This window comes from Gadus morhua, chromosome 14 (genome assembly GCF_902167405.1).
Source record: "Gadus morhua chromosome 14, gadMor3.0, whole genome shotgun sequence".
Taxonomy (NCBI): domain Eukaryota; kingdom Metazoa; phylum Chordata; class Actinopteri; order Gadiformes; family Gadidae; genus Gadus; species Gadus morhua.
In genome coordinates, this window is record NC_044061.1 from 22,015,647 (window position 1) to 22,035,205 (window position 19,559).

Below are 19,559 nucleotides of genomic sequence, written 5' to 3' on the forward strand. Positions count from 1 at the left end.
CCGTTGACGCAGTTATTGTGTCTGTTACATGCTGATCTACAGAGTCTCTGCTTTTCAAAGAGCCACAATGGTGCATGCAGCCTCTGACTGGTGTTAACTAAGCAGATACATGTAGCAACATTTGAATCTGCTCTGTTTGGTATGTTGTGCAGTTTATGCAAGCTTATGGTGCACAATAAAAAAGGCACAATAAAGGTATCCAGTCTGATACGATTGGATATATCATATTAGAAGGTTATGCCATCTGTCCTAAAAGTAGGCCTACGTGTATAGGTCTAAGTGATAAGACAGTATACTGGCACTTTTCATCTAACACTATTGCCTCTGATTGTTGATTGGCCTGCCCTTTTAAGGAGATGGTACACTAGCGTCAAGGTTTAGCCGGCCGGTGATGAAAACTGTGTAATTTACGTGGTCCTGCGTACCTCCAACCAATGTAGACAACACAGCAAAGCGCGCGTTCAGTTCCAGGGGGAACGTGTCGCGCAGATTATGTTGGCAGAGCACATTGTGAACTCATGCTTTTTTTTCACATGCCAGAAGGTGCGCATGCCCATACCTAAAGTATGGTTGAACTAAAAGCAGCATGCAGTAGATTCCGAATCAATCAAGCAACTTTTTGTAAGGTCATACCCTAACCCTACATGTACACACATGCACACCTACAGTGGCGGTTCTATTTCCAGTTACGCCCCTGGCAAGACTTCCTCCAAATATTAAGTATTTTCAAAATACAAAAATACAGTATTTTATTTTTATACTTGTCGTGGCCACTACAAGTTTGTAGTATTATTATACATTTATTTTGAGGGTTGCCTATTTGGTATTTTATTTGGAAATACATTTCAATGTGTTTGTGCCCATCCCTGAGTGTTGCTCCTGTGTGGTGTAGAAATAAGTCCTAGCCATATCTCAACGCCAGGACACATGTGCTTAAAATTTGGTATGAGTGTTAGTAGGGTCTCAAAAGGAAGTGATTCATTGCTTTTTCACAAAATCTCCTCAGCATCCATCCAGCAACGTCCATCCACTATTGTAATTTCTATGCCTTGGATTTCAATTTTTTGTTATGATCTGTCACGCCTCTGCATTCCCCAAACCCCCCACTTCCACCCCACAGAGGGACAGTACAAAAATATGTTTTGCAACATGTACAATTGCAAAAAAAAAAAGATAATTGAGATTAGAATAGATCTTGAAATGCATACTATTTTCTGCCTTGACATAGACATATGGGGAGGGGCTCAGTTGTGTTTCTAAGATCAGAACTTGATATATATATATATATATATATATATATCATTTAAATATCTGTCTATCTATTTCAATATTACATATATCTTACCCGGTCAGGTTATCTAAAACTGGATTCAGCTTTCCCTCTTGCTGTGCATAGGCAAGGACTGCCTTGGGATGAAGCTGCTGAAAGTCTTGAGATATATGATCAATTTGAACATGAAAAACAAAAGGTAGTTTAAGAAAAAAAATATGAGGAAGCACAGGTTAGAATATTACATCATGTAGTGACGTAATGGAAGTAATGTTTGTTAGATCAATGAAGTACAAGAGTCAAGAATAAAACTTTAAAATGTCCCTTGATGACACAATGTTGCATCAAACAGTCTAAACTACAATAGTAAATTAATTTCTAACCATGCCAGGATTGTCTATGAGCCTTGGAAACTCGTTCATGATTTCTTGAATGCTTTTACAGTAGACCCATTGCTGCGAATCCACATGCCTCCGTACATTGCCGTTTCTTTGTGGGCCTTTAGCCAATCAACCATCTCTTGGAGCTTCTCAGGAGGCAAAACAGATTATGTTGAACAAAGATAAAGTGCAAGCATTAAGCCATTATAGTTTAAGATGCCATTGTAAAAACAATGGTAGTTGTAAAGCTGCACTAGGTCACAGTTTGTAAACACACAGACAGTCATCTGTACACCTGCAAATCACTTAAAAAAAAAAAACGTTCTGTTAAAAAGGAGTGATATATTTTAATCTTTCATAGCTCTATTGTGGATGATTTTGACTCATTTGTCTGGTATGAACTTTATTACAAAAGGATGAAACTACAACACGGTGAGCTTTGACTATACTTTTCGCTTACTGATTCCATAGTAATTTAAATAAAAAAGAAAATGTGTGTAATAGCACTTAAGGTAGCTTTACCCACTGAAACAACTAAACTCTTACTGGAAAATAGTGGTCAACTAAATGGAAACAATCATTGCACCTGATGCAGAGACAGCATGGGACACCTCGGGTCGTTCCGTCATATATCTCGGTAAACCGTCCTGATAAGCATGTAGTCCATTTTGTAACTTCACTGGTGGTAGTTTGTTGCGTTTTTTTGTTATCACAGATGTGCTTAGCGGGAGCCCACCGCACCAATCGGACCGTAGCAGGGTGCAAAACTGCGCGTACGCGGTTCGGGTTTGTTATTTATTTTTTTAATTATTTTGCATTTAAAATACATGCATTTCATTTTTCACAAATGCAATCATCACTGAGCCATATCATCTTATATAATGCAAAAAATAAAAAATCGGATTAAATTATAAATCCATGCAAATAACTAACCCTTACTAGCAAATATATTACGATTTTAAGAAATTAAAAGGTCCACTCAGGACACCCAGCTTGCAAATGACGGAGTTCAATTTCATCCTCATCTTCAAAATGATTACATTTTGAAGATAAGGAAATTAAAGCCCTTCATTTAAGCCTACTCCGTGTGGGGAGCTGCTAATGTGGGGACACTAGGCCATCTGGCCGTTTTCACACCTAAACGGGCTCAACTGGCCCCATTGTTCTCAGGCCTGCACTCACACTAGGCCATCTGGCCGTGGCCGTTGGCCGTCGCCAGGGGTGTTTCTAGGTTTCATAAACATGGAAAATGAAAATGCCAAGATTATTTCCATGGAGGTGGTAAAAAGGTTATTTTTTAAACAGTTTATTCTCTTGCCAGAAGGACCATCTAGACTAGTACTTATAAATAATTACTTTTATTAATGGTTTTAACCCAAAAATTATATTCAGGGCTAATTAAACACAGGGTCTGTGATTAGGATGTCTGGGTTCAGGGTCTCCATTCAGGGCCTAATCGAGGCAGGGGGATATACATTGTTAAATCGATGAATAGGCTTGAATTTAGGAGCAATATGGAGGTTTCATATTTTTACAAAATGGATTATGTGAACATTGCTGAATAACAATCATGTATATTAAATGTATTGCAGGAGTTTAGCTCGACATTAACCAAGTTAAAGGACAATTAAATGAACCGCACCAAACATGTAAAGTCAATTTGGGATTTTAATATATAAACAATAACACTTGACAGAAGTTTAATACAATTTTGTAAAGGAAAGCAGAGGAAAACATTTTCCCAAATGAATCTTTTCAAAATGTCACGACCATTCCGAAAGCAAGTGAAGAGGTTTGTGTAAAAGCAGTCCTCCCTGACCAGCTCTGTCCCTGACTCTAAACCCTGACTCTCAACCCTAACGCTGAACCCTCTGAGGGCAGGAAGACGCGCCTTCAGTGTAAAGGTTTGAACCACAGATGAGGAAGAAAAGAGGAAGCAGAAGAGAGTAGTGAAGTAGTGAGGTTAGTGACAAACGTGAGGGAAAGGCGTGTGGAAGCACACGGTTACATGTGTGGTCAAGAAGAGACCGGGTCAGCAGGATGTCAGAACCAGGGCGGGTTCAGCTCAGGTGTGTCTACCCCCGACCCAACAGGCTCATGTGAGGGTCAGCTCAGGTGTGATTGCCTGGACGAAACAAGGACATTTATTAGGTTCAATATTCAAAAGATGCAACATTATCTGAACCAAAGATAGGTCATTAAGGAGCAGGCAGGCTTTAGGGCGCCTTGCTCAAGGACGCATCACTGTATTCTGAGGACTTGAACCCGACACCATTGGTTTGAGACGGCTTCTCCATTAGTCCTCAAGATACCTGGTCTGGTTACAAACATAATTTGTCTCTAATGTAAGGTAACAAACACAGTAGTAGTTTTTCTCTAATGTAAGGTCACAAACACATGAGTAGTTGGGCACTAATGGCGCGTAGAAAAGTAGCAGCTGTAGTTTGTCTGGTAAACACCACAGTAGGATGCAGTAACTTGTACTGGACAAACTAATCCTGCGTTACAACAAGTCCACTCCGTTTATTTCATGCAAACTTACGAGGATCCTGGTTGGTAGAGTGATGTCGTCCTCCAGAGTCTTGGCTCTTCCATCAGCTCTCCTCAGCCAGAGTCCTGGTCTGGAACAAACAGCGCGAGTCTGGCCCTAAATTCTGGTAACAAACATGTAGTTTCTTATTTTTAAGCCCTTTATTTCCAGTTTGTTTGGTTAATACAAACTTACAATCCTTGTTGGTAGAGTGACGGTCATCCTCCAGATTCACGGCTCCCCTACCAGCTCGCCTCCGCTCCAGAAACACGTTCTAGTAAGAAAACACAGCGGTAGTTGGTTAACGCATGTCAAAGTAACAGCTGTATTTTGCCCTTTAAGTCAACCATGTATGTGAATACAAACTTACGCGGAATCCTTGTTGGTCGATTCCTAGTCATCCTCCAGCGTCTCAGCTCCTCCAGCAGCTCTCCTCAGACAGAGTCCTGGTCTGGAACAAACAGCGGAAGTCTTGCTTTAACATGTGGTAAAACAGATGTAGTCGTCTGGTATATATGGTACAAACGCCGGTAGTTTGTGGTAGCAGTATTCAACGAGAAGTGGCAGTGAGTGTGATGATCACTTCAGAGTCAAGCTCCACCTACCCCACGACAGACGTCCTTCACCAGGCAGGGCCCCCCCCCCCACCAGCTCCTCCACCAGCCAGGGCCTTCAGCACGACTCCTCCATCAGCACGGCTCCTCCATCAGCTCTTTCAGCACGGCTCCTCCATCAGCTCCTTCAGTTCCTTCAACATGGCTCCTCCATCAGCTCCTTCAGTTCCTTCAGCATGGCTCCTCCATCACCTCCTTCAGCCATGGATTCCTGGTCTGATTACAAACAGTTGGTCTCAGCAGTAAATCACCTGGGGACGGAACACGCCCCACCTCCTGCATCTGAGTTTCACTTGTAAAATGGGAGACAAATTGAAACACTTAACTTAGACAACGTCTGCAGATTGTCACGTTCAGCAATTCATCCACTTCGGTCCTAGCAGCACAAGTAACATTAATGGCTCATACATAACTCCCGTATGAATGAACTCAAAGCACAGCTTGGCACAGAATTAAAGTCATAAGATGATCAAAACCAGACCTAAACTACCGTGGATTTTCGTGTTTCAGATGAGCTTGGTGATGGTTACCCCTGGTCCGGTGCTGCAGGCCCCTGGTCTCCAGCCTCAGTCTCCGGTCCATCCTGGAACCACAAGCGTCCGGTCCCCAGCCTCTCAGCCTCGCCTTTCAGCAATAGCAGCAGGTTTACATCAGCATTAGCCCAACAATAAACTTCATTGACTCATCCGAAACCGAGTTACACAATTAATTGAACTATTATTTTATAACTCAAGGCTAGAAAAGACTTGAGACCAGACATGAGCATCCCGTGTTTGGGAATGAAGACAGAGCAGTCCACAAGTTTAAAGAAGTGGTTCAGGCCATGCATTGAAACTGACCTGAGAAGACTACTCACACACCAGAGCACTGACCTGTTCTGGAGGACTTCTGACAGGAGGTGAAGGTCTGGCTCTGGGTGAGGAGGTGGAGGTCTTGCTCTGGGTGAGGAGGCAGATACCTTAGGACAAACTACATGTCACCTTTTTAACCTTGTACAGTTCTAGAGTATCTTCTACTGTAACATGTGGGAAGGACGGCCATTATTTTAGCTTTGATATCCAGTTGGTAACTCTGCACCAAAGTCGTTGTTTAATGTCATTCCATTGGGTAGGGTTTAACTTCTGTGGCAATTAATGACAGCAGATATTTAGAAAGTACAAAAGCTGAAGTAACAAAGAACACTAAGCAGTATCGATATTAAATCAAATATACTCAGCCATATTCAGGTGCTGGGTTCCGTTGAAGAAATGTCAAATTATCTTCCACCTTGAAATGATTTTCAGCCTTCACTGATGTCAAAAATGGGCCCGCAAGTAGAACGCTGTTTTGTACGCACTGAGAGACCCGTCACGTCATCGTGGTTAAAAGTACGGCGCAACCATCGGAAATGATCAACATAATGTACGACGTACGTGCCAGTATGTATTTAATATCAAACTCAAGTTGTTTAATATGGGGGGGCAACCATTCCCAATGGAAACTGACTGAAAAATAGTTTCCGTTGGCAACGGCTCGAGGTTACGCAAATACAATCCAGAACGTTCCGCCAGATTCCCTCAGGGGACTCCCGTCCAACTAACTGCCAGGTGGTTTCTTATGGTTGTCAAGACTACAACGTTCTATGCTAACCATTGGGACTAAATCAAGTGACCGCACTCATAACCTTCCACGGCGGGAAGCACAAACCGTCCGACTGGAATCCGAACATTCCGGCCGGAACCAACCAAAGAAAAACCAGAAACAGCGCCTCACCTTGAGCTGAACGGAGGAAGATCCTGAAGTCCAGCGATGGTCTTCATTAAAAACACAGCCAACAGACTTACCTTGAGGAGATCTGTTTGTTGCTGTTGGTCATTACTACTATTCAGTGTACCTTTAAATTATTATGCACCCAGTGTGTACATGTTATATCACTCAAAAACGTACGAAGAAACTAACTACCATGTACGTCCCACGACAACTTTAAACGTAAAATCCTGGAACCATTCAATACAAAACCGTGTCTACATTTTACAATTATCTAGATTATTCAGGGTACAAACCATACAGAGCAAATCTAAACGTTGAGCTCACAGAGAGCCGACCATAGCCCTGCAAAGTCACCTTGAACGCCTCATCACCAACAGCAAATCATGCCAGCCAGCCAACACATGTACAGCTCCAGTGAGAAGTGGGCATCTGAGCGAAAGGACTGCCCATAATAAAAATAAGCCCAATTCCTGAACTATCCAACCATCTTCATGGTTTAAAGATTTACAGACTTGGCATTCCATTGGGTTCTAATCACCTTTGTCTGCTCCCTTGTTTCTTATAAAACTCTACATCTCCATCACTAGCGTGTTACATCCTACTCATGGGGGTGTGGTCTGAGTGAGCAGAGATGCATGCTGGGATACAGTGCTGTCTGAAGTCTTCAGTTCTATAGACACGCCCCTCAGGAGAAACCAAGTGTTTGAGAATCTGTCGTGACATCAGTTACATGAGCTGGAATATCCTTCAAGATGGCGCCAGGATTCTCGGAGGAGAAAGGCCAAGAGGAAGATGCGCGTGTTCTTCCTTTCAGCCAGTGGAACACAACAACGGTCTTCATCAGAGTACCATGGAACACTTTGAAACATTCTCCTCTTTACACCTTGAAGCCCCAGTGAAGGTTTCCTTACCTCCTCAGCTGAAGCGCACAACTTCAGCTCGAAGAGCGTTCCCGGATTGATTCTGAATTAAGGGAACCAATCGTTCAGCTAGTCCTGTGCGAAACATATACAGTTCAGCCTGAGAAGACGTGCAACTGAGAGCCAGACAAGATCCACAGGGCTCTCCATCATCCAGCCAGGTAGGAAGAGCTGTCTCATTACAGGTCTGAAGGTCATCTTGAATATCCATTTAGGTCCCTTTCCAACATCAGACTCTCCTTGTGGAATACCTTTAGGTGTCCATCCTCCTTTGATCCTGATTGGTGTAGTCCTAGTTTGAAGTCACTGAACTGAACACGCCGCTTGCATCCTTTTACACTTGATTTGGATACTCTCCTTCCTGCCCAGTGTTTTGGATATCGCTCCGGAGCGTTGCTCAGGGCTCTTCATGTCTACTGGAGGCCTTTAAGGAAACCTGTGGCCGTCCATCAGGTAGGATTTATTTGACCATTCCAATATCCCAAGCCAATCACACAGACCCCCGTATGAACATTATCACTGTAAAAGCAAGCCGGACACACACACACAGAACCCAGGACAGGCACGTAGAACCCCATGCCAGGTGTGTGAGACAGACACAGTAGAACCCTAGCAATGCTCAAAAATCATCCATCTCATGCCAAACACAAACACACCACTGAGCCATAAAAGGCCAAACAATCATGCAGGGTTAAAACCTCATGCCAAATAACACCACACACCCCCCCCCCCCCGCTCTCCTGCCAGGGCACCCATAACAGAACAACCAATGTCTCCAGAGACGTAAATTATGCACAACATTCTTCAGTGGCGTCCCACATTGGTGATGGATTATGCGTGACGTCTCCAAAATGTGTCCCAGGTTGATTCAACGTCTCTGAAGTCATGTCTTTGTAGTCCATTGGTGTCCTGAATGACGGGCCTTCACAGAGCAAACGGCGCAGCTTTAGTCAGCCTGAGGACATGAAGGAGGTCATCTGTGCAGAAGACCACCCAGTGGAGGGGGGTGGCTCTTGAGGAGCAGGATCCATATGGGGATGGCCCCAAATAAGACCTTCTTGGAAATGAAACTGTTCCCGAGGAGTCACGATGCCTGGAGGAGACTGTTGAATGTGTTCCGTGGTTCTTTGTGTCAGACTGAAGTTGTGTTTTAGTCATTGAGATGAGGAGCCCCCTCATCTCCCCCTGGTGTTTCTCCTTCTGAATCCCTGTCTCCATCTTTAAGAACATTCCAGTCCATGTAACTGACGTCACGACAGTTTCTGAAACACTCGGTTTCCCCTGAGGGGACGTGTCTACAGACCTGTAGACTTCAGACAGCTCTGTATCCCAGAATGCACCTCCGCTCACTCAGACCACACCGTCATCAGCAAAGCAACACTCATTTAATGAAGAGGCAGAGATCAGGAGAGTAGCTGAAAAGACTGATATCAGAACCAAACTCATTACTCCAGCTTACAACAATAACTTGGAGCCTTTTACCAAATCATTAAAAGCAACATAAACCAAACACCTAGGTAACCCATGAACCAATAAAACTTCCGTACTACTCAGATCAACCTTCAGGTAACAGGTTAACTCACCATGAAGCCAAAATACATCAATGTGCCCATAAAGAGAAATTAATGACTTACAGTTTGCAGTTCATCTTCATGGTTAAGTTGGGATACTCACAGAACTGCAGTTAAATATCCATGATAGACCTTTGAAGGAAGGAACAGTTTACTCATGGTCCAAATTTCAATTGAGTTAAACCACCACAATCCCCGATTTCCTTCACACATTATCATTGATACAACATACAAGTCACGTCAGTTGTGCTTTGCCACACAATTCTACTCACATCAGGTTCAGATGAGATGCTCCTCTTTACTTCAAAAAGTCTTTAGTGTAGAACAGGGTTTAAAGCCGTTCGCGGCGTTTATTGCAACAGGCAATTATGGTTTACATGGAACACAATCATTCAGTCCTATAGGGTCTCCGTGAGCCTCTATCTCCGCGTCGCTGCCGTGCTCCCCTCCTGTCTGTCCTTGACCTCCTTTTAACATGGCTACTCTGCCACCGGCCAGGTGTCCCCCAATCACGCTGATTGGGGAGGCGAAAGGGCTGCTCTCGGTCGCCGTCTGGTGGGTGACGGCGGTACACGCCATCTACCACTGTACCTCGGCCCTGCCCGGGCCGAGGTTTAAGGGGCGGGATGCCACAATATATACACGCACACACCATAGGTATACACCATATAGATACACACACACACACACACCATAGATACACACTATAAAGATAAACACACCAAATAGACACACACCAAAGATTAACTTAATATAGATACAAACTATATAGATACCCCCCCACACACACAAAAGATACACTCCATACAGTTCTGGTCACTAAATACTACTCCTTCTCTCTTCTCCTTCTCCCCTCTAATCCTTTTCTCCTCCCCTTCCGTCTCTCTTCCACGCATATCACATTTTTATTGCCTCTTCTCAAGACAATAGATTTGGGTGGGGATTTCTAGGTTTCATAAACATGGGGGCGTAGCCCAGAGGGAAAATGAAAATGCTGCGCGCCAAATTTATGTGTATGCTTTATTGTGCATGCAAACTATTTCATAGTGCTTTATCTAAATAAATGAAATGCGCAGTTTATTATAGCTTTAAATAGCTACATGACTGCTATGCTGCTTTTCCCCAAATGTCTAAAGTTCCTTTCAAGTTATTGAATTGAATACAAGTGAGGCAGACCTTACACACACGCACACATCTGACTGGGAATAGGATAGGTTAATACACTTGAGGTGGTAAACAGGTTGTTTTTTATATATTTTTCTTATTCTTGGAGTTGTATTTTATAACTTTGTACTTGATACATTTTCCAGAAACGTAGACTGCAGTTACTTTCTGGATGACGACTGGAAATGCAGGAAATAATGAGATCACTCAAAAGTCATGGTGTAATCGATTTATATATTTAACCCTCTTAGCTACACCGAGCTGCATGAGAACAAACACGGCAAACAGTAATAAATAAAGTACACTTAAGCAGTTAATCATAAGTAACCATTAAAAAACAACATGCAGAGAGTTGTCAGAATTCTAAAGGTACTCTTGAGTAGGCCACACTCCCAAAAACAAAATTGCATTTCATTACAGGATTGCGATTTACATTGTGCGTACATTAATGGTGAATGTGACTTTCTTTGATACCATTCTATGAGGTATAATCCTCCACAAGCTGCACTCCTGCTTATATTTCTATCATATGTACTTGTATGAAAATACTAGAGAGGGCCAGCCATCTTTAGAGTCCTCCCATGAATGCATTTGTGATCCAACACCTGCTCACCACAGAGCAGTGAAAGGCATCGACCACGTGAAGCGCTGGAATTAAATGTATGTTCTGCTTGGAAAGAACCGGAATACAGTAACGGGTGGACTTGTATGATGGCTGCAGCTCCTCTACTTAGCGGCGCTGGTTTCAGTCCATGTCCACAACCCTGCGGCAGATGTCAGCTGTGAACTCGGAACACTTGGAGTTTCCACCAAGGTCCTTAGTTAGCACCTAGGAAATTAAGAGGAAAACAAGGTTAACCTACGTCTGCACCTTCAATTAGAATCAACTAACTTTCACTTTGGATTCAGTCATGGCTTATGGTTGGATTGCATTTTGTACCTATCAATATAAGCCATTGTAATGGTGTATATTATTCCCTCTTCTCTGATGGAGCTAATCGGTCTCATCTGTTTCCATTGATTTGGACTAATAATAATAAAAAAAAAAAAATGGTACTATGCCTCTTGTTTGACATTGGGCGTAGTTGCAGCCTAAAGCCAGTTTATTCATCTGAACTCACTGAAGTGAAGATACCTATTTTACAGACAACGTATTCCTTTAATATGAAACAACAAACCAAGGTGGCCCACTAGTGGTGGGGGTCATAGGTTGCATCCTATTAACCTAGTTTTAATAATCTCTAGAGCTGAAGACGAAAGCCTAACTCAAAGTTCTGCATGACCCCACGTTTGCAACAATCCACTTTGTGACTCTGAAGCACAACACAGTTAACCAATAAGAACAAATGGGCTGAGCTTTCAGCAGGTAAAGCAGAGCTGCCTGAATTTAAGAATTCAACGGACGAGAAACTTTCTCACTGTATTTTAGGATACAGCCAAACGTTATCGCCCACCTCTTTCTAGAAAACAACTCCCCCTCCACTTAAATGATACCACCAGCAGTGAGTGTGATGAGCCATTACAAGCCGTTTAGAAAATCTACCTCTTCTGACAACCCATGTGGGCATGTCCACATAGATGTAGGATGGATAGATGAGCAACGTTTGCTTCAGTCCACTGGGTAGGCTGGTAGACTGATCTATCCAGCACACATCTAGGTGGACACGCCCACCTGTGATGGATTTTCTAAACGGCTTGTAATGGCTAATCACACTCGCACCCAGTGGTAAAATATATCAATTTAACTTTATGTGGGAAACTTAAACCAGAACTAGCCCATTCAACCCACCTTCTTATCTCTGATGGTGTCAAAGCAGGCGGTCTCAATCTTCTTGCCGTACTCATGAAGCCCCATGTGGCGCAGCATCATGACTGCGCTGAGCAACAGTGCAGTCGGGTTGGCCATGTCCAGGCCTGCTATGTCAGGAGCAGTACCGTGGACCTGGGGAAGGGGAAACAGAACCAGTCAGCTGACATCTCAATACCGTAGGCGTAGGAGTCCAGCTCTTTGCCCTTCCATTACCTTGGAGTACAGACAGACAAAGCTGATAAGAGTTTGTTGTCAGACACCATTGGAAATTGCAAATGTTTTAGTCAATAATCTTAATGTATTTTCACAATTGCACTTAGTTTTGAACTTGTATTTTGTCTCCCGTTTTTATTATTAACTGTGTACTACTGTTAATCTTGAACAGCTCTATCTTGTGAAAGAGAATTTAATCTCAATGAGACTAAATAAAGACTTAAATAAAGGATATAATAATAATATTAATAACAATAATCCATGTGAAACAAGAATTGTGCCTCAATTGAGCCCATTACATGAAAGCCCATTTCACAAGAATAGCAATATCGAATAGCAAAGCATGTTATGCCTTTTTTATAGCATCAATTGCCGAAATGCATAATTTGTTACCATTACAACTACCTTAACGAAACATAGTAAACACAAACCGATTCGAATATGGCAACGCCGTTGGCTCCGATGTTTCCACTGGGGGTGACTCCGAGTCCTCCAATCAAACCAGCACAAAGATCACTGCCGCAGACAGAACACGCATGTAAGAACCAACACGTAAACATGTACACTCCTTGAATATAAAACGATTTAAACAATATTGAAGGGCTTTCTTTCCTTCCAAAAGTAACGTTAAAGTGAAACAAACCTGAGAATATCACCGTAGAGGTTTGGCATGACCAGCACATCAAATTGGGTGGGGTCTTGCACCATCTGAACAAGAAACACACACACATGAAGAGAATCAGATGCATCTAGAGGTTATCTGTGATCATGCTTTTATACTTTTAGAAGCATTATTACATATTTGCAGTGCCTCGGTTAAATGATCCACAGCCAAATGCAGCCAAACTTTTTGCTGAATAGATAACGTATAGACTAACGTTATAGAATGTGCCGTTTTGAAAAGAAAGCAATTGGATGTTACGATTGCAATTACACAAAGGGGTTATCAAACCGACAATATTAAATCTATTGAAGGCAAAACATACAACAGCAAAATTCACACAGAAGACAATAAATCCCAATCCCTACAAACAAAGAACATTTTATAACTTAAAAAGGCATTTCCTTCTAGAAGCCAGGTTATGCTCTTTTCCAGTTATTTATCAGCCCATCCTCCATATGCCACATCCGGCTGTTACCCATGCACAGTTTTACAAGTTAACGATTAGACTACTATACTAAACTTTAGTCCATCACAATCAAGTGCAACAATGACAGTATGCTTGTACCTGCTATGATTGCAGTGCAGGTCTTGAAAAATATGATTAGCTCCATTAGCTGGGAGACGAATGCCACATTATGTTACCGTCTGTGGATTGTAGACCCTTATTTTAAGGCTATTCATTAAGACTAATCTGTACTCTGTGGTAGCCCGTTCAATGGGACTCTTCTACATGGGTTTGACACTTACATTGAGACACACAGTGTCTAGGTACATCTCCGTGAACTTGATGTCTTTGTAGGTCTCGGCCACCTCGCGACACTTCCTCAGGAACAGCCCGTCAGACATTCGCCTGGTTAAAGCATGAATACCAATTCATTTAACACTGCAGACGGATAGGACAGACCAAAGATCCCCATTGGGGGTTCAATCTACGAAGACAGACGTCAATACATGATTTTTTATCAAATTAAAATAAAAACATTTAGGCTACAAAAAAGGTTTTGTGAAATTAACTAATTAACAAATATATATTAAACATTTTCCAATATTTCTTGGGTAAACTATGTATTATAAAAGGCACGTGCTCCTTACATGATGTTTGCTTTGTGCACAGCAGTCACGCTGCTTCTCTGGTTGTTCCTAGCGTACTCAAAGGCGTACTCAGCAATGCGTCGGCTGGCGTCCTCTGTGATCAGCTTGATGCTCTGCACCACACCATCCACAATCTACCATGGCAACGCCACAATACACAAAAAACAGACAAACATCGAGGAAAGGAGTAGAAGCGTTAAATCTAAGCAACGGTAATCTACCTATAAATCCACCTATTTATATAAATATGTTACTTTCACTTGGAAAACTCAACCGGCCCCATTTAATGCAAAGCACTAGTCTTAAGGTTTTTCATCCAGCACCAGGTAGGTAAACGTTTTGGTTAAGATTGGGGTAGGGTAGGTTTTAACCTGAAGGGAGTGGCAAAACATGCTGCTGCATGTTGTACAGAGACATGCATGTCTTCTACCTGATCACACTATAACCTCTGAGGCTGCGCACATCAGCACTGTGCACAAGCATAACAACATAGTGCCCCTCACACACCTTTACACCACGTTTTTTCACCAACTGCGGCATCAACATTCAACATCAACATTATTTCAACTTGGGCTTAGGCAGATAGGCCTAAATGCGCTGAAAACAGATCGCCATCTATTTATTTATTTTACTGAACAAAGCCTGCATGACGGTGAACTATACACGTCAAAAAAATTACTTCACACGGTGTGTCTTTTTACAATTTATTTGTTACCAGCAATCGTAGTGTTGATCAGCAGAGAAATACGTTGACGTCGCTTAGCAACGGAGGTTGCTGGGGTTGATAAGTTGCCGGACTACTTGTGGAGTGAGCGATACAAAAAAAAAAAGATCAACTTTCAGATGATCAAATGACAGCGGTCATTATATGCTTAGCAACAGTGAATTATCAAAATATTATTCACCACCGGAAGTTGTAAAGGCCCATGCAAATGAACAGAGCGTTCAACAGCATTGAGAAGAGCCGTGTAATAAATAACGATAGTCACATTCATTATTTGATATTCTACGTGACTCAGACTATTCAACGATCGTTGCCCATCCCTACTAGGGGTGCAACGGATCACAAAGCTCACGGTTCGGATCGGGTCACGGTTTTTGAGTCACGGGTCGGATCATTTTCGGATCAACAACAACAATAAAGATAACAAGACAAATGTGACTTTAAATAAAATCTTTTAACTGTGTAAAACAAAATAAAGTGAAAAATTAGGTCATAATCCTGCTTCCTTTAAGCATGGTCAATTTTTAAAAAATTGCAATTTGAGGCATTATTCCTTCTTCTTTTTAACATGGATAGGATAGTAAATAATCCCTAACCCTGGATTTACAATTCAGGATGTCTGCATTGCCTGGGGAGAGTTTAGAGTCTACACTCTCCCAAGGCAATGCAGACATCCTTATCTTCTTTTTTTTAGTTTGGTAGCGAAATACAGTTTCTGTGGTGTTTTATTTGGCATTTTGTAAATCCATTGATTTCGGTTGGGAGACTCATGCTCATTGCAAGGGGGGTTGGTTGTAGTCTTTTCGCTCGGTTCTAGCCCTACTGTTGATACGCGAAAAGACTACAACCAAACCTAAAGACGTCCGGTTCCGGTTTACGTTTCAATGGGATTTACGGAACGCCAAATAAAACACAAGAGAAGCTGTATTTCGCTACGATACTTGATGATGTTGTTAATACCGGAATTGTCCTCTAAACATGCGTTGATCACGTCAACGCACAACATTTTTTTTTAATCAGCCGTTCCGCGGATCACTTGCGTCCCGAACCGTGATGGTTGATCCGTACGGATCACGGGAAACCCGTGAACGGTTGCACCACTAATCCCTACCTTCTAAGAGTAGGGATGGGCAACGATCACCTCACTAAGTCTGAAGTATGGGCAAATTGTGGGCATTTATAAATTCCGAAAACCGGGATAATTTGTCACAATTACCGTGAGGTTCGATTTTCATACCGTTACATCCAGCATCGATTTAATACGTTTTGCCTGTATATATATATGTATGGATGTATGTAAATGATTGCACCCACTGCACTCCTGACCACCCCTGGAAGGAGTCATTCCGCACTCTGCATTCCTCCTCAAGATATCCTCCTTGCTGATAAAGGGCTTGTTAAGCCCTTTGAGGCTACTTGTGGTTAAGGGCTATAAAAACACAACTGAATTGCATGGAGACGGCGTGCTCTTCTTACCACGTGTTCAATGCCACTGTACTCTCCCTCCGTGTTCTCGCGAATGGTGACCAGGTTGACGTCGGTGTAGGGGGTCTTGTAACCCTCGATGGACACGCAGGGACGCACGTTGGCGTAGAGGTCAAAGGTCTTCCTCAGCAGGAGGTTCATGGAGGGGTGGCCAGCTGCGATGGGGGTCTTCAGGGGCCCTGCGTCAGGGAAACCAGGGAGTTAACGACACAACACTGCACTCTCCTTTCAGGCGCTCCCAGAACCCCCCCCTCCCCCTAAAGGTCAGGCGCGTTTTCAGTCAGGTGTCAAGTTTTGTATTACCCCCTCACAAGCCAATGACCTCCTCTTTCTCCCTTCGACTTCCTGTTCCCCAAGGTCGTTTTCCTGAGCTTCGACCTAGCACAGTAACACCACTAACGAGGGGAACAGCAACAGTGCCACAGAATACCACCTGCTACTTGGCTATGGCCAAAGGACATCTAAAAGGCTCTATCCAACAGAGATCATTATTTTTTTATCTATTGTGAAGCATCTGTATAAAACCAGAGGTATCTTTTCAGAAGGTGGGAGTGTATGTCCCGGTGGTTAGGGCAGAGCTCGGGTGTGTTATTTTAAGTCCTCAAAAACCAGAGCTAGCTTTCAATCCCCGTGCCATGAGTTACTGTTGATAATAGAGCAATTTAATGTTACAGCCGTATACCAGAACTTAGAATAAATAAAAGTTTTGGCATAACTACATGAAAAATACCAAATACCCAATTCCGACCTAAGAGAGCTTCTCAGAGCTAATCTCTCATTTTGTGACAACTTTAAACAAACCAAGGGGAAAAACAGGAAGTGAAGAGCAGCTGGGGTATAGAGGGCCGTGTTTCTCCAGTTTAACCTTGACATTAACACAGACTTTAAGTATCAGAGCTTTATGCCTGCTCACCAGTAGGGGGTAGGTGGAAAGATATTCAATCTGGTTGAAACTTCAATCAAAACCTGTGCACTCGAGTGGAACTGGGAGTTGTAATGTAATTGTAATGTCTGAACTAAACCCCCAGACGCCCACTCACCCCCCTCAGGGAGCCCCAGTCCCTGCGTACCTTTCAGACCAATCTTGCTCTGGTCCATAGACTCCTTGGCATCAGGGGGGATCATCCACTTGCCCCCGGGCCCCTTGATAGCAGTAACATTTCTCTCCTCCCACTGGATCGGAGCCTGGGAAAAATCAAGAAAGTATTGAAGTAAAAAGGTTGTAGAAAAAAGGTGCGGAGGGGACGGGTTACGTTTGCCAAGTATATTCTGTGTATAAAAACACAGCAGTTGACAAACTAACAATATCATATCAGGTTTGTATAAAACAGTGTTTTTAATTGGCCAATCATCTAGAATGAAAGATACATCCCTCAAAAAGGTTATCAAAACAAATGAGCCATGGGTTTATTAGAATGAAGGTTGGTGTAGGCTGCACTTTGGGAAGGTGTATTAATGTAAGGGTTTGATGTTTGAAGATAAGCACCTGCAGCGCTGAATGCCTACGAAGCACTGATTCTGTGTACAATGTAGAATTTTAAATACACAACACAGACTGACAGACCCCCTCATCCATCTAAATAGTTTCCAAGGTACCCTTGTAAGTCATCACGTAGCGTAGTAAATAGTTTAAGGAAACATAATATACCACCAGGTTTGATTGTGATTAGCCTTACAAGCCGTTTCGAAAATCGTCCCCATATGACATCACTAGTGGGCGTGTCCACCTAAATCAGGGCTGGATAGATGAGCAGCGTTTACTTCAGTCCACTGGGTAGGCTGGTAGACTGATCTATCCAGCACACGTCTAGGTGGACACGCCCTAGTGATGTCAGATGGGGCAGGCTAATCACAATCACACCTGGTGGCATAATATGTCTCCTTTAACGGTCATTTATACAACATTTATTTAATTTATGATTTATCCGTTGTTATACGTCAGATATGAGCTTCAACATAGCAATCCATTACTTAGTAGACACCAGAATAATTTAGGGAAAACATTATAAAAATAAATATTATCTTCCCGCCAGGTTGTGAAAGTTCTACTCTGCTGCCTTTCTGAGAAACTTTGACATCAGGGAAGGGGACATCTGTGGCAAGTTTCTTTTTTTATCTCTGGCAGGGTACAGGTTGATGTTGATGCCGCTTTTGACGGAGTGGACGCTACCCTGACATTTACAGTAGAACGCCACTCTGTGTGGCACATTTTAAATAAATCGCACATTAAAACACCCCAACGACGACACTAAAACAGTATCACAAAGTGGGCGTGGTTCATAATCATGGGAATAACCCCCCTACCTTTCTATAATTCTTCGCCCATTTGAGATATATTTAAACGTCATAGTGAAATTGAGCTGAAACAGGGAGTTCACCTACAATCCAAAAATTATTTACCAAATAAGAAAATGATTATTCTTACCTTAGCAGCCTCGAAGATCTTCATGACTGCACTGGAGATCTCTGGTCCAATACCATCCCCAGGGATCATAGTTACGGTGTGAATCTGTGAGGTAAAGGATGCCCATCCATCATCATACTATGATTACATAGGATTACCTAGACGTGTTTGACCTTTTAATGACAAAGACACATCTCAGTAGAATATAGAGAGACCATAGAAACGCAAAGGGAACAACATCTCAGTGCATACGCTTTACTATCATACTTGGATAAGTAAAGATGACCTACCCCTCTTGACCGAGATGAGGAACATAGCGTGGTTCGGCTCGCCACCCCCACGACTTGAGACAACTGCGGAAGACACAACAGTCAAGGACAGTTTTTGAGACGTTATCGTTGATCTTGAAAAAGGCATACAATAACGCGAAACAGTAGAATACAAATGAGGATTGCGATAAAGAAAAGCGAACTGACACATGCTAGTCAAAACACAGAGCGCCAGAGATGCACTGAAGGGCACGAACCTATTAGGCCCAATTGGGAATTATCTATAGAAAGAGTAGAAAACATTAAACCTCCTGAACACTTAAGCTTATCCTAGGGCACCTTGAATACGGTCTAACACCATACTATTTCACGTTTGAAAACGTCTCTTTTACATCATTTCCTTACCATTGACCTCCACGCATTGCCAGCCATAGCTACTTCTATTTGGTCCCGCACCGAGTCTACTGAGAAGTCAACGCCGGAGTGTGCGTGACGTCAGAGCAGAGGCGGAAACCGCGCCAAGATTTACTGGGTTGCCAGATTTATTTTCTTTTCCTGAATCTAGACAACAGTACGCGTTCAAAGTGAGCGCCAGTAGTGGCCATTATTGTAAAAACATTGATTGACTTAATGAGTATTTAGTTAGGTTTAGCGTAAAGTACTATATAGTAGCTTACTCTTTACTAATGTATTATAAGCA

General features: G+C 42.7%; 1 protein-coding gene across 1 annotated transcript; it reads right to left on the bottom strand.

Annotated features, from left to right (window-relative positions):
- Positions 1-10,412: 10,412 nt before the first annotated feature.
- Positions 10,413-19,367, bottom strand: LOC115558864 (isocitrate dehydrogenase [NAD] subunit alpha, mitochondrial). Its single transcript, XM_030377386.1, has 11 exons — positions 19,265-19,367; positions 18,881-18,943; positions 18,612-18,695; positions 17,257-17,371; positions 16,178-16,365; positions 13,978-14,111; positions 13,633-13,735; positions 12,865-12,929; positions 12,653-12,737; positions 11,988-12,140; positions 10,413-11,027 (listed from the first exon to the last, which is right to left on the bottom strand). The coding sequence occupies exons 1-11, from the start codon at positions 19,289-19,291 to the stop codon at positions 10,944-10,946; spliced, it is 1,101 nt and encodes a 366-aa protein (XP_030233246.1). The 5' UTR covers positions 19,292-19,367; the 3' UTR covers positions 10,413-10,943.
- Between the last annotated feature and the right edge of the window lie 192 nt (positions 19,368-19,559).

What these genes read in the sequence shown, in the direction of transcription:
- LOC115558864 (XM_030377386.1), bottom strand. Translation starts at nt 19,291, where the DNA reads ATGGCTGGCAATGCGTGGAGGTCAATG. An exon ending in GTGCACAAAGCAAACATCAT is followed by an intron (nt 13,736 to 13,977) that starts GTAAGGAGCACG and finishes TGCTTTAACCAG; the next exon opens with GCGAATGTCTGACGGGCTGT. An exon ending in CTCTACGGTGATATTCTCAG is followed by an intron (nt 12,738 to 12,864) that starts GTTTGTTTCACT and finishes TGTCTGCGGCAG; the next exon opens with TGATCTTTGTGCTGGTTTGA.